Source organism: Melanerpes formicivorus, unplaced genomic scaffold, assembly GCF_026170545.1.
Source record: "Melanerpes formicivorus ecotype bairdi unplaced genomic scaffold, bMelFor1.0.p_v2 SCAF_2, whole genome shotgun sequence".
Classification (NCBI taxonomy): Eukaryota; Metazoa; Chordata; class Aves; order Piciformes; family Picidae; genus Melanerpes; species Melanerpes formicivorus.
In genome coordinates this window covers 9,738,013-9,761,837 of record NW_027142354.1, presented here as the reverse complement: position 1 = coordinate 9,761,837, position 23,825 = coordinate 9,738,013, and the positions used below count along the sequence as shown (strand labels likewise).

Sequence of the window (23,825 nt, the reverse complement as noted above, 5' to 3'; positions counted from 1 at the left end):
GACTGCAGGGAAGTCGGACTGGATGACCTTTGGAGGTCCCTTCTGACCTGGACCATTCTATGATCTATATTTTGAAGATAGTGTTTGATTTGAGCTTTTATGGGAAAGGGAAGGACAGAAGAACAAAAGATTATCAGGTTTCCCCAGACTCTTCTCCAGGCTGAACAACCCCAGCTCCTTCAGCCTGTCCCTGTAGGAGAAGCGTTCCAGCACCCTGGTCATTTCTGTGGCCCTCCTCTGAATTCACTCCATCAGGTTCATGTCCTTTTTGTGTTGACGACAGTCCTAGGGTTTTTTTCTCCTCAATCCAGGAAATTTTCTGTAATCCTTCACTCTCTGCCTCTTGCAGTGGTACTTGTTGCTTTTGACAAAATAATTTGACCTGGTGACCACAGTTAACAGTGGTCCAAATCTAAAGCAATTCAATCTAGATCTAGGTTGCTGTGTTTTTCTGATTTACCCAAATGTACTTCATCCAAAAGATGATAAAGTCACAGCGTAAATCTTGTCCACCAGGTGATGGGCACTCTTGAAATGCATTGCAAGAGGATGGATTGTGACAGAAGTGGAGTGTGACAGATAGTGTTCAGAGAAATAATTTGGAAAACTATATTATATTTGCTACCTATTGACACAGTAGGCTTATGTAAAAAACTAAATTTGCCTTTAAAAACAATATAAATCTTAAATTATTCTCAGCCTGCTAAACTAGCCTGGCACCTAAAATTTTACACACAGAATCACAGAATCACCAAGGTTGGAAGAGACCTCAAAGATCATCAAGTCCAACCTGTCACCACAGACCCCATGACTAAACTGTGGCACCAAGTGCCACATCCAGTCCTCTCTTGAACTCCTCCAGGGACGGTGACTCCACCACCTCCCTGGGCAGCCCGTTCCAATGACTAATAACTCTCTCAGTGAAGAACTTCCTCCTCACCTCGAGCCTAAACTTCCCCTGGTGCAGCTTCAGACTGTGTCATAGTGTCATAGTATCAGTCAGGGTTGGAAGGCACCACAAGGATCATCTAGTTCCAAACCCCTGCCATGGGCAGGGACACCCCACACTAGATCAGGCTGGCCAGAGCCTCATCCAGCCTGGGCTTAAACACCTCCAGGGACAGGGCCTCAACCACCTCCCTGGACAACCCATTCCAGGGTTTCACCACTCTCATGGGGAAGAACCTCCTCCTCACATCCAGCCTGAATCTCCCCACCTCCAGCTTCATTCCATTCCCCCTAGTCCTATCACTACCTGAGATCCTGACAAGTCCCTCCCCAGCCTTCCTGTAGGCCCCCTTCAGATACTGGAAGGCCACAATATGGTCACCTCTGAGCCTTCTCTTCTCCAGACTGAACAGCCCCAACTCCTTCAGTCTGTCCTCATAGGAGAGGTGCTCCAGCCCTCTGATCATCCTAGTGGCCCTTCTCTGGACACGTTCCAGCACGTCCATATCCCTCTTGTAATAGGGGCTCCAGAACTGGATGCTGTACTCCAGGTGGGGTCTCACCAGAGCTGAGTAGAGGGAGAGAATCACTTCCCTTGACCTGCTGGCCACACTTCTCCTGATGCAGCCCAGGATCTGATTGGCTTTGTGGGCTGCGAGTGCACACTGAGAGCTCATGTTGAGCTTTTTGTCCACCAGCACCCCCAAGTCTCTCTCCTCATGGCTGCTTTCCAGCCAGTCACTGCCCAGCCTGTATTTGTGTCCTCTTGTTCTGGTGCTGGTTGCTTGAGAGAAGAGACCAACTCCCTTCATTCTGTTTCTCCTGCTTTTCCTGATTCCTTTACAACAGAAATAGTTGTAACTTTTTTTAAGTTCTATGTGTTTTGTGCTAACTCTTACAAATTATTTTGTTTTTCTACAAGGTTTTAATATTAGAACCAACAAAAATCTATCAACCCTCATATCTCTCCATCAACAGTGAAGCCGAGGAGAAGACTGTATCTATCTGGCATGTACTGCCTGATGACAAGGTATGCCCTTATGTTGTCTCTAGTTGTAGCTATTTGCAAAATTAAAGTATCCATGGTACATAAGAGGCATAATACATAAACAGTAGCATCTAATGATGGATTCTGCAAAGGAGAGAAGTTATTTAGTACAGACAGGAAGATGCTGTGATCATAACCTGCCTTTTTTTTTAATATGATATGCTTAATTTTTTCTGTAAGTTTGTCCTGTTGTTCAATGGATCTTTTACCTCTAATTCCTAAAAATTACTTGCTTCATCTTTCAGGTTGCTTTAACCCAGTGTATAATATACAAGTCTTTTGCTTAATATCTAAGTGATTTCTAATACACTGTCACACAACTAAGGTAGCATAAAATTAAGTATACAAACAGAACTGTCCTCTTCCTGTACTTGCAGTATTCCTTGTCAGCTGTGGTACTTATGTCCTTTGCTATGAAAGCAATAGAAGCTAGTGTCTGAAAGCAGAATCAGTGAAAAGCCAAAGAACTGTCTTGCAGAAGGATGGATAGATAGATGCTCCAAAGGCCTGGAAATGGATAATAATGCTGGGAAGTCCTTAAGTCAAGATGTGATATAGCCAAATGTATTTGGAAAGGAGCTTAGAAAACCCATACGTGCAAGGGGAGATGAAAACCTAGACTCATTATTGCATTCAGGAATGATTAGGAAGCAAAATCTTGAGTGAAGACAGGGAGACATCATAGAACCTCAGAGAAGAATAGGAGCACAGAAATGAGGGGAGTGTATGAGGAGTGAGCAGAGGCCAAGTCAGCTGGAGGCACATCTTGATTTGTACTTGGCAGTATGATTTGTAAGAACTAGCAGTTAATTCTTCTGTGGAAGCATTTTATTTGCCTTCAGGATAGGACAGTGAAGACCTGCTTTTCAGATAATCCATCTGTCAACTTTTGTACTTCTAATCCCTGAAAGGAGAAACATTTTTGTGTGTAGAGTATGTGAAGGCGAGCTGTTTAGAATTTGTTCTGAGTTCATGAGGAGGTGTAAGTGTAAATGGACAGTGGCTGAAATAGCATACACAGAGCACAAACTGAAATGCTAGTCTAGACCAGTGAATTTCTGGTTTTGTGGTTTATTCTGACTGATGTTTTTTCAAGTAGACTCAGCCTCTGAAAATACTATAAAAAAAGTTTCTTGCACAAAACCAAAATTTACCACAGAGTAAATAACAGTTTGTCAGTAGTACTATTTCTGTATTCGGTTTAGCCTCTTTAGAAACTACTTGAACATCCATTTTTTTGGTGGGGTTTGTTTGCTTGATTTTTCTTTTAGGCTAGGCTTTTTTGCATTTGCATTGAGTTCACCTCCAAACAATATTCTCCATTCTTTTATATGGCTTATCTGTAGCATAAGAAAGAGCATATGACTAGAAGGAATTTTCTGGGATACTGAGTCATCAGAGAATGGCTTTGGTTGGAAGGGACCTTAAAGATCATCTACTCTAGCCACCCCACCATGGGCAGGAATGCCTCTCAACTAGATTCAGCTGCTCAAGGCCTCATCCTCACCTCTTGCAGACACTCTTGGCATATAGTGTTTGAATACTAGTGTGGGTTTCACAGGTCACTGTTTGTGCTGGAAAGTAGTTTCAGAATGCTATTGCATCCCTGTGGGAGCCTAGAGTGGAATATTGCTGCTGAGTAGAAGATTCTTAAGTCTTCTAGCTTTCAGTATGAATTTGTTTGTTGCCATTTTGTACTCATTTATTCTATTGCCATAGGTCTGTCAGAGTTTTACCAGCTCGTGCTTCAGATTTCAGTTTAATTTGGCTCATAAGTTGTGATTCTACTTATTTCCTTAAATGTAGTCAGTGCTCTAAGAATAAGAATTGTGAGTTACAGAGTGTATGAACTTCCTTTCATGCACAAAGAAACTGAATTTCCATTTCAAATCCAAACTGGAACTCAGTGTAGCCTGCAGCTGGCAGTTTTGTAATAAATAGGCCTACGCTAGCCAATGCCAAGATAAATAATATGGCCTCTTCTTTGGCTTAGTTTTGAGTAGTGTATCTTAACATTTATGCCTTTTGTACTTAAAGTTTAACCTGAACAAATGTTCATAAAAATCAGCATTTCATTTTGTAGAATGCACATTACCTTTGCCTTACAGGTCTCTCATTTTAGCAGCTCTTTCTGCTGGGGGAATGCAGTAGTGTTGTTTGCAAGTTTGAAGCAGAACAGCCTGTCTCTGTTTTGCTTTGGATTCTGAATCCATTTTGAGTTTTGTTTTGGATGATTATAGGGGTTTTTTTTGTTGGTTGGGCTTTTTTTTTTTCTTCCCTAACCAAAGAACAGATGCTGAGTTTGGATAGCGTGCCTGATATGTTTACTCTGATGTAGTCAAAACTTGGCCAGATCATGAGGGATGTAGCTTTTATAATATTTAATTGCCTGAGAGCTTTGTGTGGTAAATAAAAGACATATGAATGTATGAGAGATTAGTTGCACATAGATGACAGGTAAAATTCACAATAATTATGCTTCTTATGCTTCTTGAGCATTTCTGCCTGTCAGGATATATCTTTTAACTTATTTAGATTTTTAGGTTATGCCCAGAAGCAGGAATTGGATAAAGACCAATAGCTAAGATCCAGAGAGCATTTCCAAGCATGGAAAATTGGAAAGTGTCAGAGTTTGTCTGTGGAAGGAGGAGTAAAAGATAGTGCAGATACACCCTCCTTATTAGCAGAGGAATTGAGTTGGTTGTCTTCATGCAGGAGAACCAGGTAACTTGAGTACTAGTTTTGCAAACACTTCATACTAGCAGCAGCTAGTGCCTCTATGTCAAGGTGCAAGGCCAACTTTTCTTACGGTCAGGCTAATCTCTTGTTCCCATATGCCACTGGAGAAACTCTTTCCCCCATTTGATCTTGAAGTGGCACTGGAGTTTATCACTTTGTACCCTACAATAGTGTGAAGCGTGGGCTTCAAGAAATATTTTTGCTTTTATTTTTGGTACATTCCATTAAGCATTTTATGTTAGCATCTCAGCCTTTAACTCAATTTGAAGAGGAAGGAAGGAATTACAGAGGAGAGAATTGATGCATCAAGCCTCATAGAAAGCTGTTATAGTTGGAAGAATAATTTCCTCTATTTCCTGCACATTGTGCAACTCTTTAGTCAGCATATCTGTTCTGACTTCTGTTCATCAACTGTTTTATAAGCTACAAATTTTTAAGTCTTCTTTTGGAGTGCATTTGATTATGTTTATGTTTGACACTATGTCCTTACCCTATAAATTACTCCTCAGCAAGAAATGTCTCTGTGTCTTTTAATTGCTCAGGTGTAAATGAAATGCCAAATAAAATTCAGCTCTAGAAAGCAGAGATTCTTTAAATATGTTGCTCATTGTGGTGGCACCCCAAGGGTGCCAGGACTTTGAGGTAGTGCAGTTCCACCTTTTCCTGAAAGGAGAATGTTTTCATTAGAATATACAAAAGGCTTCTGTTTCCTGCACTGAAATTTTATTAGGCCATAAATATGAGCAATATGACTGTCTACAGAGAGGACTCAGTTCTGCTGAATGTGACATGTAAATTTAAAAGATCTGTAAGTAAATGAGGCTGTTTTCATAGGGTGGCTTCTTTCTTCTAGCCACATGCATTACTCCCAAAGCTCTTAGGAGTTTTGGTGCATTCTTACTGCTCTCTTCTGGATTCCTAGGGAAATAGTTGCCTTTCTGTATTTTGGATGCCTGGCCTTCAGATTTTCTCATTGCCTGTGCAATTCTTCCTCCTTCTCAAGAACTTCTTGCTTTACAGCATCAGACTTCCCACTTGTAGCTCTCTTCACCTGCTTTTCCCACACATGAGTGCATTAGGTACACAGAGCAGACTCTTGTTATTTGAGATAAAATTCCTCCTCTTCCCACTTTCCAAAGGGTTGTGTTGATCCCAAGTTCATCACCCAGACCAGGCTGTGCTGGCAGCTGTTCTGATCTGCTGTTTTGCATGTTTTCTGAAGTAGTATATTGTTTGCAGAGTAAACAGTTAAGAAACAACCCAAACCTTCCATCTGTAACTTCTGGTGCTTTGGGTTTGGGTGGGAAGAAAATAAAATCCCTGGTAAATGAATGTTAAAAGGTAATAGGCTGTTGTAATTCACGTGATTCTCTTTGCACCTCCTGACTTTCAGTCTAGAAGATGTGCCTACTGGTGCTTCATTCATTAAGAGGAATGCAGTTATTTATTTATTTATTTCTGCATGTTACAGAAAGGTATCCATGAGTGGAACTTCAGTGCTGCTTCTATCAGAGGAGTGAGGTAAGCTGTTTCCCTTTCAAACTTTGGAATAAAAAGAGTGTTGGATCAATATTGTATTGTATTAAGCTGTGGACTTTGTTGGAGTAGCAGACACTGAATCAGGGCAGTGTATTGCAGGTACCCTGCTGTAAGTGAAACCCCAAGAGTCATTCAAAAATGACCACTTGCAGAGTTCATTATGTAAAATTCAGCAGTCAGAGCCCACTGAATTCAAGAAAAAATATTTGCTGAAAGTTGGTAGTCACATTCTTTATGCTAATTTAAATAACTGCCCGGAGCACAGAACATGTAAGTAATGAAGTTATGTGTGGATGCAGAGCAGGAGGGTATGAGGAACCAACAAGATTAGGATGTCTTGCCACACCTTAACTGCTTACCCCTTGCTGGGTTTTAATGTGAGTGTTTAAGTTTCAGGGGTTTTTTTGTTTGCTTCTGTGGCTGGTTTTGGATGTGGCAGTAAAACTGTTTCAGAGGAGGCCCATAAGGGGAGAAGCCTGTCAGTAGTCAGACCACAGAGTGAAAATGTGCAGATTGTTTGAGAAAACAGAAGAGGCAGTGAGAGAAAACAACCCCTCACATCCCAAAGAGTCACATGGAGTAGGATTAGTAAATTTTAAGATCAGGAATGACACGTGCAAGACTGCCTCGACTAGATTAGAAGGGAACGATGTTGTATGTTCAAGGCCTGTTTTCATCAGCACACTTCCCTCTTTGGGACAGGGTTAATGAGATAATGACAAAGGAGTATCATAGTGTCAGTCAGCGTTGGAAGGGACCACAAGGATCAGCTAGATCCAACACCCCTGCCATGGGCAGGGACACCCCACACTAGATCCGGCTGGCCAGAGCCTCATCCAGCCTGGTCTTAAACACCTCCAGGGACGGGGCCTCAACCACCTCCCTGGACAACCCATTCCAGGGCTTCACCACTTTCATGGTGAAGAACCTCCTCCTCACCTCCAGCCTGGGTAAACTTTGCCATTAATTTATTTGGTTGCAGCAGAATGTTTTCTGTCTACTAAGCAGAAAGGAGAATTCTTTGCTGGTTTGTGTGTGATACTGTCAGTAGAGGACAGCTGAATCCGGGCTAGTGGGTCTCCTCTGCTAGCCCAGGTTCAACGTAGTGTGCATTGCTTGGCAAGTCCAGCCTTGCAGTTTGTTTCTGGTGTTCTACCACTGCTATGGTTATATTCAGATCAATTCTTTGCCTTAGTCTTTTTTTTTTTTTTCACTAGGATTGATCTGTACTTTGGCATCCTGCAGCTTTTCACTTTTGTGGTTTCTTTTAATATAATTTTTAAAGTCCAGAAATCTTACATTTAAAAAAAAAAAAAATAGTCATTTCTCTGTTCTAATAATAACTGTTCCATACACACAAAGCTGTTGCTATGTCTGCAGGACATTTTTGTGCAGATGGATGATTTCTTATTTTTTTTTGTTCCCAAAAGTAACTTAAACTATCAATAGACACAGAAATTCAGTCCTACAAGATTCAGCTTATTTTAGGCATAAACTGCAATGATATGCTTAGTCCAGTCTGGTTTGGGTTTTGGTTACAGTACATTTTTGTGTGCTTCTAAAAGCAAACACACACAAAAAGCTAAAAAAGGCAATCCCAGGCACAAATACAGGCTGGGCAGTGACTGGCTGGAAAGTAGCCCTGAGGAGAGAGACTTGGGGGTGCTGGTGGACAAAAAGCTCAACATGAGCTCTCAATGTGCACTTGCAGCCCGCAAAGCCAATCAGATCCTGGGCTGCATCAGGAGAAGTGTGGCTAGCAGGTCGAGGGAGGTGATCCTCCCCCTCTACTCAGCCCTGGTGAGACCCCACCTGGAGTACTGCGTCCAGTTCTGGAGCCCCTATTACAAGAGGGATGTGGAGGTGCTGGAATGTGTCCAGAGAAGGGCCACAAGGATGATCAGAGGGCTGGAGCACCTCTCCTATGAGGACAGACTGAAGGAGTTGGGGCTGTTCAGTCTGGAGAAGAGAAGGCTCTGAGGTGACCTAATTGTGGCCTTCCAGTATCTGAAGGGGGCCTACAGGAAGGCTGGGGAAGGACTTCTCAGGATCTCAGGTAGTGATAGGACTAGGGGGAATGGAATGAAGCTGGAGGTGGGGAGATTCAGGCTGGATGTGAGGAGGAGGTTCTTCACCATGAGAGTGATGAAACCCTGGAATGGGTTGTCCAGGGAGGTGGTTGAGGCCCCGTCCCTGGGGGTGTTTAAGAGCAGGCTGGATGAGGCTCTGTCCAGCCTGATCTAGTGTGGGGTGTCCCTGCCCATGGCAGGGGGGTTGGAACTAGATGATCCTTGTGATCCCTTCCAACCCTGAATGAAACTATGAAACTATGAAAAAAGGAAAAAAGTATGTATTTATTTTTGGCTTTTATTTTTTTTCTTTCCCTTCCCCCTTACTAAACCAAGCTGTGGTCAGTACGGTTTCTGGTGTTTCCTCCTGTATTTGGTATAGAAACTGTTCATTGTAACTTCATTTTTTCAATTCAATTTCAAATTTGTTCATCTGGACAGATGCCCAAAACAACTTAAGAGACTTCATAGTGCAGCAAGAGTCACTGTGAATTCTTAGAAAACAGGCTGCTTCCATGAGGAGCTGCAGGGGGAAGTCTTTATCTTATGCAAGTACAAAACTGAGTAAGCCTTGGGGTTTTGGCTGGATTTTTTTTTCTTCTCCTTCCAAATATATGCAAGTTTCTGATCACTTATTTTTTCAGTGGTTTTTTTTCTCCCCCTGGTTTTATGAAGGCAGGTATTCTTTAGAGTGGGACAGCCTTGAGAACCAAGCTTGCTTCCAATCTATTTTTGTATCAAGACTATTTTTGCCTGCTTTGAATCTCCTAGACTTAATGCAGTTTAAGAAGGGGGAGTTCCCAGCTCTGTGAGGATTCTCTGCCTTTCTAGACTATTAAGTGCCAGCTTTAGAAGTGCAGCCTTAATGTACAAGGCAGGTCTTCGTGCATGGTCTTGGAGGCTTTTTCAACAAAGGCCTCCATAAATATTTGCTGCATTACATAAGGAGAAGGCAGGTCAGAGGAGACATCTAGCATTGAACTGGCTAATGGGTTTTGTAAGTTGTTCAAGGAAATGACTGAGGGGTCACCACTTTGTGCTATGTATCAGCCAGTGTAATCAGCATCTTATTTGATGAGTAATAGAGTTCCACTCTCATGAACTGCAAAGGGATTTGGAAAGTATACAGAACTCTGAACAGTGCAGTGCTGAATCGCATCCAGTATGCAGGGAGTCATAGTTACTAGGTTAGCTTCAATTCATTGATTTGCAGTTTGTGTGCTGCTGTAAGTAATTCTGCTTTTGTCACATGGCTTCTTGACCTCTTAATGTAAATATTTATTATTGAACCAGGCCAAAAATACTGTTAATCTTAAAGGCTTTATAAGAGCCTTCAAGAACATGGCTGCTACCCCAAGGTGCTTTGCATCTTAGGTGATCCAGAAAAGTCTCTGGTGTTCTTCAGAGCTGATATCATATGAGGAAGCAGATATATCATCTTTATTTTTCCAATTTAAAAATAAAGTAGCAAACTGAAGTTGCTAGACTACAAGTTGGCTTTTTCTCATTGTTTGGGACAAGCACTGTATTATGAAACAACTGCTACTTGTGATGTTTCCATGGGAGAGTGTCTCAGAGGTCATGCTGATGAATGCGGTGTTAGAAATGGTGAAAATGTTGGGTTCAGATCTGCATCCAATTTTCTTTGTAGCTTAAGAGTTGGCAACAAGGATATTTGTCTTCCATCCCAAGTCCTTGGAGCTTGGAATCTCACCAGACTACTTAATTATGACAGTGGGAAGTGTCTATACTGTTACACTTCTGAAAACAAACAGAAGTTTCACAGAGCTGCATTTCTGTTGTTGCTGCCAATGCTCAACTGTTTTATCTGCTTCTTCATCTGGAAGTATTAGTAAGCAGTAGTTAGAGCATTTGCAGGACTTCTCATGGCTAAGGGGAGTTCTGGATGCACATAAGCTGGGCATGAGGCCATGCTACATTGTAGTTCTCTGTCTTCAGAGTTTCACAAATTCAACCCAAATTCTGCTGTCAAAGTCAGTTGGTATTATGTGAGCTTGGGAACTGTCAGAATGAGAGATTTACTAAGCAAATTATGCTTTCTCTTTTTATAACATGGTATGTTTTAATCTAACTTTTTTCACTTCAACAGCTTTTTTTTCCTTCCTCTTTATTTTTTTCTTCCAAGGAGGAAAGTAACATATAAGGAATGTAAATGTTCACTTAAAGGCCTGAAATATTTATGAACGGGCCTGTCCTTTTGCTTACCTTTGTTCACTGCTGTGTAAGTGGCTTTGCTGCATGTCAGGTTTAAACTGATAATTTATTCAGTAAAGCATTTAAATTTACATGGAACTTGAAATGAATGAGTAACTCTGGTAATATCAGTGTCTCCATAGCTGGAGGGTTTACCTATATGCTTTAAAAAATTGGAGAAGAGGCTCAGGGGAGACCTTACTGCTGTCTACAACTACCTGAAGGGAGGTTGTAGCCAGGAGGGGGTTGGTCTCTCCTCCCAGGCAATCAGCATCAGAACAAGAGGACACAGTCTCAAACTGTGACAGGGGAGGTTTAGGCTCGAGGTGAGGAGAAAGTCCTTCACAGAGGGAGTTGTTAGCCATTGGAATGTGCTGCCCAGGGAGGTGGTGGAGTCACCGTCCCTGGAGGTGTTCAGGAGGGGATTGGATGTGGCACTTGGTGCCATGGTTTAGTAGCCATGAAGTCTTGGGTGACAGGTTGGACTTGATGGTCTTTCAGGTCTTTTTCAACCTTGTTGATTCTATGATTCTGTGAAATGTTAGTTTATAGACTGGAAACAGTGGCTGTCTTCCCAGATGTGTACATTACTTAGCAGTTATGAATTTTTTCTGACATGAAACTAAACAAGTCAGCACCCTGAAAGAAAAATATTCTTACAGTATTGCTCACTCTTCTCCTAGATAGCTTCATGAAAGGCAGGCCCCTCACAACGTGTCTGACCTGCCATATGTTTATCAAAAGTTACACAGCTCTACAAACAGAGGCATTCTAAAAGGAAGCAAGGATCACACAACCTTAGATGCCTATTAAAAGTTGAAAATTGCAAGTATTTCCTGATATGTAAAGTTACACTGTAATGTTAATCAAATCATTAATCCTTTGGTGCAGCATAGAATACGATCCTAAAAACATGATGGTTATATTGATCCAGCTGAAACACAGTGATTTCACTAGGACTGTGGATTTTGTCCAGTATCTTAAGGTTAGCAAAGGGACTTAATTTGTCTTGGCTTCTCAAATACTGCATTATATTCCTTTGTAATACTGCTAGCCATGGTTTTTTTCCTTTCCTGATATAGTAACAATCACTTATGCTACATCAGCTTGACACCTGGCAACATGTGACAAAGTTACAGAAAGAGCTGTTTGAAATAATATTTAATGTTTTCTATGAGGAGCAGAGAAGTGACATGCAAATTGAATAGGAATAGAATAGAATAGACCAGACCAGACCAGACCAGGTTGGAAGAGACCTTCAAGATCATCACCTCCAACCTATCATCCAACACCACCTAATCAACTAAACCATGCAACCAAGCACCCTATCAAGTCTCCTCCTGACCACCTCCAGTGATTGGTGAATCCACCACCTCCCTGGGCAGCCCATTCCAATGGGCAATCACTCTCTCTGTGTAAAACTTCTTCCTAACCTCCAGCCTAAACCTCCCGTGGTGCAGCTTGAAACTGTGTCCTCTTCTTCTGGTGCTGGTTGCCTGGGAGAAGAGACCAGCCCCCGCCTGTCTACAACTTCCCTTCAGGTAGCTGTAGAGAGCAATAAGGTCACCCCTGAGTCTCCTCCTCTCCAGGCTAAGCAAGCCCAGCTCCCTCAGTCTCTCCTCATAGGGCTTGTGTTCCAAACCCCTCACCAACTTTGTTGCCCTTCTCTGGACTCGTTCCAGCAAGTCAACATCCTTCCTAAACTGAGGGGCCCAGAACTGGACACAGGACTCAAGGTGTGGCCTAACCAGTGACATGTACAGGGGCAGAATGACCTCCCTGCTCCTGCTGGCCACACTGTTCCTGATGCAGGCCAGGATGCCACTGGCCCTCTTGGCTGCCTGGGCACACTGCAGGCTCATGTTCAGCCTACCATCGACCATATGAAACAGTTCTGCTGAATCTTTGCAAGAGCTGCACCCTGCTTGTGGTTGGAAACTGTTATGGGTACCAGAATCTGCACCTCTTCTGTTGGGACACCTGTGCATCCATAAGAATATGACATACATACTACTTCATTGTATTTTTTTTCTCCTGTTATGGCAGATAAAAAATAAAACTGAAGAAAGGTATGGAGGGCAAGGGTGGTGAAGTCATGCATCTAATTTTTTTAAGCTGACTTACACTGGTGGCCTGTTGGGAAAATATTAACAATTCACAAGGAACTGATCAGAAATTTTTGTTCAAGGTTGAGCTGCGGCTTATTTCTAAAGCAGGAAGAACTCATAAGTTGAGTTCAAAGTCCAGCTTCCTGATGTAAATCTGAAAGCATATTTCATCCTGGCTGCAGGGGTAGAAATTAAGGGTGTTACCTAAACACACTGAAGTAAAAAATGAGTCAGGTCAATGGAAATAATCCTATTAACTTTTTTCCTGCTCTTTCTCAAGTAATGTGTAGTAGGGGAGCAAGCTGAACAGTAGCAAACAGTGGAATGTGAATGTTGGAGGATACAAGAATGTAATTCAGGTTTCATCTGGCGCTTTCCTGTATTGAATGGGTTGATCTGTGTGGTTTGATACAGCAGGTGGGAATGCAAATGCATCTGTCCAGTAACGTTATTTGCTTGGCTGTTCTTTCAGCATTTCGAAATTCGAAGAACGATGCTGTTTCCTGTATGTGCTGCACAACTCAGATGACTTTCAAATCTATTTCTGCACAGAACTTCATTGCAGAAGGTGTGTCCCTGTTACTTCAGTAAAAAACGTGGCTTGTGATGGGGTAGTTGGTGTTTGCATGCGCAACAGTGACTGTTTCAGAACTGTGGTGAAAGCTGACCTTAGCATCTTCAGTGATCACCGTCTTTTCATTCATACTACAGTACTCCAGAGGTGTAAGAGAGTTTGAGGGAAAAAGTGTAAGCTCAAACAAGTGTTGGAAATAAATGTGATTACAAATTTAATCTTTTTAACACACTTTGGGGGATTATTTTTCATTTTTTCTAATACTTAGAATACTTTTCCTAATACTACTAGTGTTCATTGCCTTCAGTTCAACAAAGCATCCTGAACTAAAAATGGTCTTTCTGAAATAGGAACACTTGAGGTAACAAAAAGGTCTGGTCAAGATTTGATTTTTACTGCAATTAGAAGTTTATATATGATTATGAGGAGGCATGCTTAATTTTCTATACATTAGCATCATGTTTGCATAGGTGAGATTGTACCAGCATCCCCACAGGTAACGAGACAAGGGTTTGGTGCACGAAATTAAGGGTGTTTTGGTTTCTCTAAACTGTGTGTCTGCTCCTTGAGCTTGAGGGCTGTGAGGATGAATTGTTCCAGAAGGCATTCCCAGAGGAAACATCACGGGGTTTTATCCTAAGAAAGGCTGCAACTTTACCAAAAACCATTGCAGTATGCTGTGTTAATGGCTGTGGCCACCTCCCAACTCAGTGCATCACTTGTTCCCTCATCTATTTTAGTTCATATAGATGATTTCACCATGTTTGTTCCCCTTTGTTTCTGAGCACTTCTTAGAAGGCATTTAAGCCATACCTTGGCATGACATAGTATTTGTACTTGCAGTCTTTCAAAGGGGTAAAAATCATTTGGGATGGTTTTGTTTGGGTTTTTTTTTAATGGAAAGTTGTAAAATAGACTCCAGTTTCATTCAAGTAAGAACTTGAAGCTAGCCTTCCTGCACTACAGAATCTCCTCCAAATGTAGGCAAGGCTTCTGGGCACTTTCATGGTGCTTCAGTGCTTTTATTGGACATAAATAAATGGGGGTGCAAGAGGAGAGATTTGGCTGATATTAGTTCCATCAACAATTTCAGACATTGTGGGATATCTTGCACATATGAAAGAAGAATATAAAAGAATAGGGAAACTGCAAATTTTCCCTTAATTCTCTATGTAAACCATTTACTTTTTTATTGACAAACTGCATTTATACTTACTCTAATGAAGTCATCTTTGGTCTCATTCATTACTGTAGAAGAAGTGTTCTTTTTTCCCCTTCTATTGTCTTAAATATGTATTTGCTATTCCTTTCTGGTTATTTTTCCTTTTAACAGGTTTTTTGATATGGTGAATGGTATCACTGAAGAAATAGGGAAGGCTACAGAGGAAGGGGAATGTGATGGAGACTCCTTAGAGGTATTTTTACTTCTTTGGGTTTTTTCCTCCCCTCCCCAACATGCTAAGAATTTGGGGCTTTTAGTGTCCTTTCACTGCAGGGAATAACTTATCCCTTCTCTGGAAGAGGTTAGACAAGTTACTGTTTAGAAAATTTTATCCTCTACTGTTTATAAATGAATTACTCTTTTTAATGGTCCTTATGTAGTTTTTATTACCAGCATAGCTAAATCTCTCATATCTCAGTTGGCACACACGCTTGAGAATGTACTCAGCTCTGGAATTCTCCAGTCGTGTTTATTAGAGTGACTGTTGCAACAGTTGCTCCAGAATGTAGTCAGGCAGCATTAGCATCTCTTTAAATTTTAAAGACTGTTTGTTGGCTGTTTCATGCATCACTGGAATTGTGTGCACTTACATTATTGGGAGGTTATCTGCACAAAAGGTAAGGATCACGGGATGTTAGGGGTTGGAAGGGACCTCTGGAGATAGAGTTCAACCCTCCTGCCAGAGCACAGGTCACACAGGAACACATCCAGATGGGTCTTGAAAGTTTCCAGAGGAAGAGACTTCACAACCTCTCTGGGGAGCCTGTTCCAGTGCTCTGTGATCCTCACAGTGATGAAGTTCCTTCTCATGTTGAGGTGGAACCTCCTGTGCTGTAGTTTATATCCACCGTCCCTTGTCCTATCACAGAGTGCAAGTGAGCCTGACCACTCCCTCTTGACCCCCAGCCCTCAGATAAACATTTATTAAATCCCCTTTCAGTCTTCTCTTGTCCAGACTAAAAAGGTCCAGGTGTCTCATCCTCTCCTCATAGAGCATGTGCTCCAGTCCCTTAGTCATCTTTGTAGCTCTCTGTTCGGCTCTCTTGAGTGGATATAACTGTAGCAGGGGAAGGCTTGTCTTGCTAATTACCATCTGCAGACAGATACTGCAGTGAGCAGCAAACTTAAATCAGATGATCATGTTGGTGCTGCTGGAGGTTGTTTATACGCCTAGCCCATGTGCTCACATTGAAACTGCCACCCCTGCTAGCTAAGTTATATCTTGGATGGGTACTCTATTACATGTTGTATTCTTACCTTGGGTTTCTGTCTGAACATATATGTAATTATTTGTCTGAATATACATGTAATTGAAAATTGAGTACAGGGCCACTGAGTGTAATGCAGTACTTAGGCTTTCTTTTAGAGAGCAGGGAACAGGATAGAGTATCTCTAATCCCATGTCCTATTACACACAAATCAGGTGTTCTGAAGCTCTAGAGACATCCAGAACTATCTCAGAGTCAGCTCTGTGTAATGAATACAGACAGCCCTCTGTCCCAGTTTTGATGCTGGCATTTTTATAATACATCTGAAATTGGAGACAGGACAAAGAGAAACCACTAGAGTGATTTGTAGGTTAGAAAAATACCCTGTAATGAAAACAGTAGGGTGCCTAACTTGGTTTTTGCAAAAAGAAATGCAGTGGGTGACTTAATTACAGTGGATAAGTATTTTTACAGGGAGAATTGTAATGTGCTAATGGTATCTTTAATCTGTTGAAAATAAACATAATGAAATAGTGACACCAAAGAAATTTGAATTTAGAGGCATGAATTCATGAGAGTCATTGTTGAAGCAAAGTACTAAAAGCAGTAGTGGATTCTCTATTTAAAAGATTGCAGTCTTTCTTTGGAGAAAAATACACCCATTATCCAGGCATAAGATACTGGATTTAGCATGGGAGCAAGTCTGTGAAATTACATGTCTGTGTTACACAAGAGGACAGATCTGATAACTTTCTACAGACCATTTCTGGACTGCCATTAACGTCTTTAATGTTCAAATTCAGCCAAAAAGAGGTTTACTGCACCGCAATCGTGACTAACCTCCATTGGCACATTCTGCTGGCTGACCCAGCAACGGCAAAATTAAGGTTGGAAGATGCGGTCAGGTCAGGAGAGCATGTGGAAGAAATTGAGGGTATCCTGCCTGCTTTCAGTGTCAGTGTGGGAGCTGAAGTTTTCAGCTTGGCGCAGAGGGCCCTCTGTCGTCTTCTGTTGTTATAACAGTGCCCTGCCAGCAGGATTGCGGATGCCCGTTGAGTATCACAGTATCATAGTATCATTCAGGGTTGGAAGGGACCACAAGGATCATCTAGTTCCAACCCCCCTGCCATGGGCAGGGACACCCCACACTAGATCAGGCTGGACAGAGCCTCATGCCAATGTAACTACACAGAACAGGTAAAGGCTGGCTTAGTTTTATGCATTTACCTGAAATGGGTAGCTTAGAAGCCAGTGTTTCCTGTACAGTCAGTGGGGGAAAACAGGCAGATCTGCACAATATCTGAATTTTGTCCTGTGTTTTGTTGTGGGGTTTTTGGGTTTTTTCCTCTCCATGGTCTGCAGAAAGCAAGTAGCATTGCAGATGCCTTAGTTATGAGCACAAGGTCAGGTGGAATTACTCTTATTCCTCTGTTTGATTTCACATTGTTGTTTGCTTTGCAGTATGATTATGAATATGATGAAAACGGTGAGCGAGTCATTCTGGGGAAAGGAACGTACGGCATTGTGTATGCAGGACGGGATTTGAGCAATCAAGTCAGAATTGCTATTAAAGAAATACCAGAGAGAGACAGCAGGTATGGTAACTGTGGCTGACTCCAAATTTTGTGCAGGACATAATTTAGTCGGTAACATGATCAACCGGTTTCCTGATCAAGGAGTACTTCCGCAAAGCAGCCAATAAAGTACCTCTGTGTGCGGTGTGTAGTGGTGTTCCCTATCTTTGTAACCAGATGTTTCCAAGTCATGGAATACATTATGACCACAACAAAAAAATATTTAATGTTTGCTGGTTTTGGTGCTAGTAGTTTATAATACTTTTTCTTTCCAAAAGAAACATTGCTGAAGTGCAGATTCTCACTCATACACCTACTGATAAAGCCGTATCTACTTATCATAGTATCAGACTTAGACATGCTCAGGCATGTCCTTGTAAAAGAACTATTTGTATTCATCATTTGTGGCATCCTGTAACATTCTGAGCCTGAACAAATGATAAAGATGTTTTCATTTCTTATTTGTGCATCATCTATAATGAAGCCTCCTAACATCAGAATAAATCATGTGGAGTGATCTTTTTGCCCACTTTCTAATGCAGTCTCTTTGTGTACTTGTTGTCTTCTCATTTATACAGGTTGCCACGTAAAGAACAGGCACTTGATGCCCTTAGTGCATCAAGTGCATCATAGTATCAGTCAGGGTTGGAAGGGACCACAGGATCATCTAGTTCCAGCCCCCCTGCCATGGGCAGGGACACCCCACACTAGATCAGGCTGGCCAGAACCTCATCCAGACTGGTCTTAAACACCTCCAGGGATGGGGCCCCAACCACCTGCCTGGACAACCCATTCCAGGGCTTCACCACTCTCATGGTGAAGAACCTCCTCCTCACATCCAGCCTGAATGCTTTCTATACATGAATTATAACCTGATGTTGTAGCATTTTGGAAGAAATTTGGAACTAGATGATCCTTGTGGTCCCTTCCAACCCTGACTGATACTATGATAGTATGATTAACCATCTTCTGAATTCATAAGAAATAGTTAAGTTCTGAGTCAGATCATGCCAGAAGCGCAGTGATTCCTGTACAAAAAACAAGTCTTGGACCCTGCTGTATGTTAAAAATCAGCTAGTGGTTACTTCATTGTCAGGAAATGTTAGGCTGCAGAGACATATTCTGAAACAAAAGGAATCATTCCTGCAGTGCTGTTCCCTTCAAATGCATTTCCAGCACTACAAAATAGTTCTAGTGGCCGTATCAGCTTTTCAAGTTAAATTAAACTCACATTAGTCAGATAATCCTAGAAAGCTAGGTCTTGCTATGATTTGCCTTTCCTCATAACATTTAAAGTCTTCTAATTACCCAGTTCTAAAATACTAAATGCTTCATCTAACTGTAGAATTTTCTTACGGCTTTATTTTATTTGCTGAATTATTTCAGTTGCTCAAGGCTCAATTACCTCTGCACAGTTTAGAAGTGCATGGGGAAGAATTATAATGAATATCCAAATGTATATCCTGTTAGATTTCAGGAATACAATTTCTTTTTCTTTTGCATTTCTGAGTGACTAACAGTGTAGTCAGAATCCTTATAGTCATGGGTGAAGAGGCAAGCCAAAACTCAGATTGAGTTTTCAGTAAATAGAACTGGAGTTGCATAATCATTAACCAAATACTTCCTGTGTTTTGCAAAACAGTTCTTTTCCAGAGGGATGTTCAGATGGACACTTGGTATTTTCTAGCTCTTCCCTCTGCTTTTTTGAATTGAGCCTCCACTTGTAGCTTGATGCTGCTGTTAGACTGCTCCAAAAGGGAGTGGAGGTTATAGGCACTTTTTCCCTGAACTTCAGATGCATTAGAGCTTTGATTGCATTTCTAGCACTGGCATTCCACTGAATCCAGGGAGAGCTAACTCCTGGACTTGTGGCAGCAGGAAACTACCTCTCCTCCCATTGAATAAATAAAATTATATGGTCAGATCCTTAGGGGACTAGAATGCACCAGTGCTGGTGTGAAGTCTACACTGAGAGCAATGTGTTGGAGGAGGCCTTAAAACTATTCCTTTTGGTGCCAAGTTGAGTTTGCTGCTTACTATTCTCTCACTATAAGCATCTGAGTATGTCTTCCACTTGCTCAAGGCTCTACAGCTCCTTCTCATATCTGGGCTGATAGAAGGAGGTCCATACCTTTCACCTGGTTTAGTATCCTGAAAGTCTGACTGAAGATCATAGTATCATCCTAGTATCATAGTATCAGTCAGGGTTGGAAGGGACCACAAGGATCATCTAGTTCCAACCCCCCTGCCATGGGCAGGGACACCCCACACTAGATCAGGCTGGCCAGAGCCTCATCCAGCCTGGGCTTAAACACCTCCAGGGATGGGGCCTCAACCACCTCCCTGGACAACCCATTCCAGGGTTTCACCACTCTCATGGTGAAGAATCTCCTCCTCACATCTAGCCTGAATCTCCCCACCTCCAGCTTCATTCCATTCCCCCTCGTCCTATCACTACCTGATATCCTGAGAAGTCCCTCCCCAGCCTTCCTGTAGGCCCCCTTCAGATACTGGAAGGCCACAATTAGGTCACCTCAGAGCCTTCTCTTCTCCAGACTGAACAGCCCCAACTCCTTCAGCCTGTCCTCATAGGAGAGGTGCTCCAGCCCTCTGCTCATCCTCTTGCTTTCCAATAAGACTTCTACTTTAATTACTTAAAAGTTCAGTGGTGATTTATTTATTTTGTTTTCATTAATGAGATTGATTGTATACTAACTTTATGACTTGCTAGTTCACTTTGCACCAGGCTGAATCCAAGCCCTTGTCCAACTGTTTATGCTCAAGTTAGGCTGGAGAAAAGTTAATTTTCCACAAATTTTGTTTTGCTTAGTCTATGTACATTTATCACATTTTGTGTGGGTATGTATACACAGTATTATATCTATTTGACATATGTTATGTGCTTTTATATATTGTTACATGAATTTTTTAGTATGTGGTGGTCAAACACAGTCATTCTTGGTGAAAACTGAAACAGACCTGAAATAGGACTTCAGCTACTGCACCAGTGGTAGTACTGCTACAGCACTTTCTTCCAAAGGTCAATATTGAATAAACTGCTTCTTTTTTTCCCCAGATATTCCCAACCTCTCCATGAAGAAATAGCTTTGCATAAGCATCTTAAACATAAGAACATTGTCCAGTATTTGGGTTCTCTTAGTGAGAATGGCTTCATAAAGATATTCATGGAACAGGTGCCAGGTGGTAAGTTGTTGGGGAAGGTGGTTTGGTGGTAGTTTGGTTTCCTTGTGTTTTAGCATTTTCAAAGTATAAAAACCTATAGTACTGCAACAAGGTATTTCATGGAATGTAATATTCTTTAATGACTCTTTCCTAAATTAATGGGGAAATCTGTGTCACCAAAGTGCTTGAATCCTCTCATTCAGTATTTAGACACTAAGTGGTACAGATACAGGTCAGATTGTTACTGTGGCAGGTGAACTCCTTTTATCCACAGGTGTGGGGTGAGTTGACCCTGGTTGGTGCTCACCAAAGCTGCTCTATCACTCTCCTCCTCAGCTGGACAGGGAAGGAAAATAAAGGTTTGTGGGTAGAGATAAAAAACAGGGAGAGTTCAGTCATCAGTTACTGTCAAGGGTAAAACAGAATTAACTTGGTGAAGAAAAAAATAATTTATCAGCAATCAATTTGGAGTAAGATAATTAGAAATAAACCCAAATATTAACACATTCTCCTAACACCCCCACTCCCCCCTCTTCTTAGGCTTAACTTTACTCCAAATTTCTCTACCCCTTCTCCTGCTCAAGTAGGGGGATGGGGAATGAAGGTTGCAGTCAGTTCATCATCACACATTGTCTCTGCTACTCCTTCCCCATCACAGGGAGGACTCCTTATATTCTTCCCCTCCCATGGGAGACAGTCGTCCCTGAACTTCTGCAGCATGTGTTCTTCCTAAGGGCTGGAGGTCTTCACAAAGTGTGGGTCCAGTGTAGATCTCTTCCACAAGGTGCAGTCCTTCAGGACCAGACTGCTCCAATATGGGTCCTCCATGGAACCACAAGTCATGCCAGCAAAACTGCTCCAGCATGGGCTTCCCACAGGGTCATAGCCTCCTTTCGGCATCTACCTGCTCCAGCATGGAGTCCACAGACTGCAGGTGGATATCTGCTCTACTCTTAATCTCCATGGGCTGCAGGAAACCCTGCTATAACCCTGACCATGGTAACATGGTCTTCACTATGGGCTGCCAGGGAATCTTTGTTCTGGCACCTGGAGCACTTCTTCCCCTTCCTTCTTCACTGACTTTTGTGTCTGCAGAATTGTTTCACATATTCTCACTCCTCTCTCTGCCTAGAGTTGCACAGCAACTTTTTCCCTTTCTTAAATACATTAGCATTGCTGATAGGCTTAACCTTGGCCAGTGGGGAGGCTATCTTGGAGCTGACTGCATTGGCTCTATCGGATGTGAAGGAAGCTCCTAGCAACTTCTCAGAAGCCACTTCTGTAGTCTTCCCACTACCAAAACCTTTCCACACAAATCTAAGGCAGGATCAGAGATGATCTGACTAGAGAGACCGTAGTTAGTATAATATGGCTGAGCCATCCTCAGATACTTGATACAAGAGAAAGACAATTGATGATTGTGGCTTCTCTTTGAGACCAAGGAACTCCTGGCAGCTGGGTACAGTAGAAATCCCACTTCTTGAGTTTAGCTTTTTGAGAAACTGGAGTTGATGTATGCACAAAGACATGCAAAGCACATCCACACTTCCTCACTTTTTTGCATCATTCTTCTGGAGCAGCATATCCAGGCAGAGGAGAGAGGTGAGCACATTGATTGAGTAGGTTCTGATCTGCCTGCTTGAGGAAGCATATGCTTCTCTGCTGCAGTTGAGTCCAGTGGAGATACTGAGGCTCTCTTTTTATTCACTCACACTGGTAATGATGCAAGTTAGCATTCACCTGGAGATGCCTTTGCTTACAGAAGAGGTGCCTACACTTGGCTTGAGATTGATGTTTATTGTTAGCTTATGTTTTTCCTTTGGGAAGAGAGCAGAACTTTATTAGCTTTTTAGTCTCACTTTCTTGTTTCTTTTCCTCTCTCCAAAACAATAGGCAGCCTTTCTGCTCTTCTACGATCAAAATGGGGACCATTAAAAAATAATGAGCAGACAATTGGATTCTACACCAAGCAGATTCTTGAAGGATTAAAATACCTCCATGACAACCAAATAGTGCATCGAGATATAAAGGTAAGAATTTGCAGAGGACTGAGCCTGGTAGTGTTATGTAACTGCATAACCATTTCTTTGTCCTCTAATTTAAAACCTTTTCATCTGAAAAGTCTTTGTTGTCACGTACCCCTCTCTGTTAGTAGGAACTTTGGGTTAGGTAAGTTAACCATTGTTGGTTTGAATTTGCACCAACAAAATATGGAGGTGTTTATTAACTTCAGAAGAATTTGTAGATAGTCACTTAAGATGTGATATCTATTTTCAGTGACATGTTCCATCTTTCGTTAAAGCTTATTAGAGGTGAAGAAGATTGTGGATGGGATATTAGCAAGTTCTTTTCCAAGGAGACTGCAGATTAAGATGTTCCCTCTTTAGAAGTAAAAATAATAATGAAAAAAGAAAAAGACAGCCTTTCCCCTCCTCACTTAGTATTCTTTGACTGAATTTCTATACGTTCCTGTAGTAGGGGAAGTTTACTTTGAAGTGAAGTTTCTGGTAGTGGGATTACATAAGGCAGGACACTATTGATTCTTCTTTCACTTCCCCTCTTAAAGGCCTCAAGGTAATCATTACTTATTAAAGAGTGCATTGTAGATACAGGATATGCAAGAAGTATTAGATTAAAAAGTCAGCAGAGAAAAGTAACTGCTCTGAATGTTCTGTTCCTCAGGGTGATAACGTGCTTATCAATACGTATAGTGGAGTGTTAAAGATTTCAGACTTTGGAACTTCAAAGAGACTTGCAGGAATCAACCCATGTACTGAAACTTTCACTGGTATGTTCTCAGAGGGGACTCTTTTCTCACATAAACTGTGCATGCAGGGTCAGAATCTCACAGCTACAGAACTTTCATTCAAATCAGTATGAAAAGCTGCTGCTAGAATAACTTTTTGTGTAGCTTTAATTTTAAACTGTAAACCATACTTTATGCACTGTTCAAAGAGAATGCTGGTTTGGAAGTTCCACTTGAGCATAAAAGTCTTGTAAAACAGACGAGCTGTCTTCTTCCTGTGTTGTATGAGTCTGCCTCTTCTGTGTGCATGGCTTCTTTATCTTGCTGGTCAAAGGCTAGCTAACTACTTTTTTTTTTCTTATTCTACAACTGGCTTGGGCATCCTGGCATCATCTCCAGAGCTGCTTATCTAAAGAGCCTGTAATTACCTTGATCCACATTCTATTTGATAATTTGATTTAAATCATGCAGTGGCACTTCATTAAATAATTATGTGAAATGACAAGTGGCTGTTATTTTAATTCTGTCCTCTGCTATTCTGTTTTTGCTCTTAAGAGGATCAGAATGCAGAATGATGTGTAAGGTTGATTCTTATACTTCAGAGAAAGTGTTCATGTCACCTGCTGGTTTAGGTTCAAATTTCAGATTTCAGT

At 41.7% G+C, this 23,825-nt stretch overlaps 1 protein-coding gene across 2 annotated transcripts in view; it reads left to right on the top strand.

The window, feature by feature from the left end:
- Positions 1–23,825, top strand: part of MAP3K5 (mitogen-activated protein kinase kinase kinase 5) — a 140,510-nt gene that overhangs the window by 94,438 nt on the left and 22,247 nt on the right. For both annotated transcript variants that reach the window (XM_068150195.1, XM_068150186.1), the window contains 8 exons: positions 1,871–1,978; positions 6,207–6,256; positions 13,138–13,233; positions 14,573–14,654; positions 17,131–17,264; positions 20,320–20,447; positions 22,320–22,456; positions 23,109–23,214. In XM_068150195.1, coding sequence (XP_068006296.1) covers positions 1,871–1,978; positions 6,207–6,256; positions 13,138–13,233; positions 14,573–14,654; positions 17,131–17,264; positions 20,320–20,447; positions 22,320–22,456; positions 23,109–23,214 — 841 coding nt within the window. The remainder of the gene's footprint in view (positions 1–1,870; positions 1,979–6,206; positions 6,257–13,137; positions 13,234–14,572; positions 14,655–17,130; positions 17,265–20,319; positions 20,448–22,319; positions 22,457–23,108; positions 23,215–23,825) is intronic.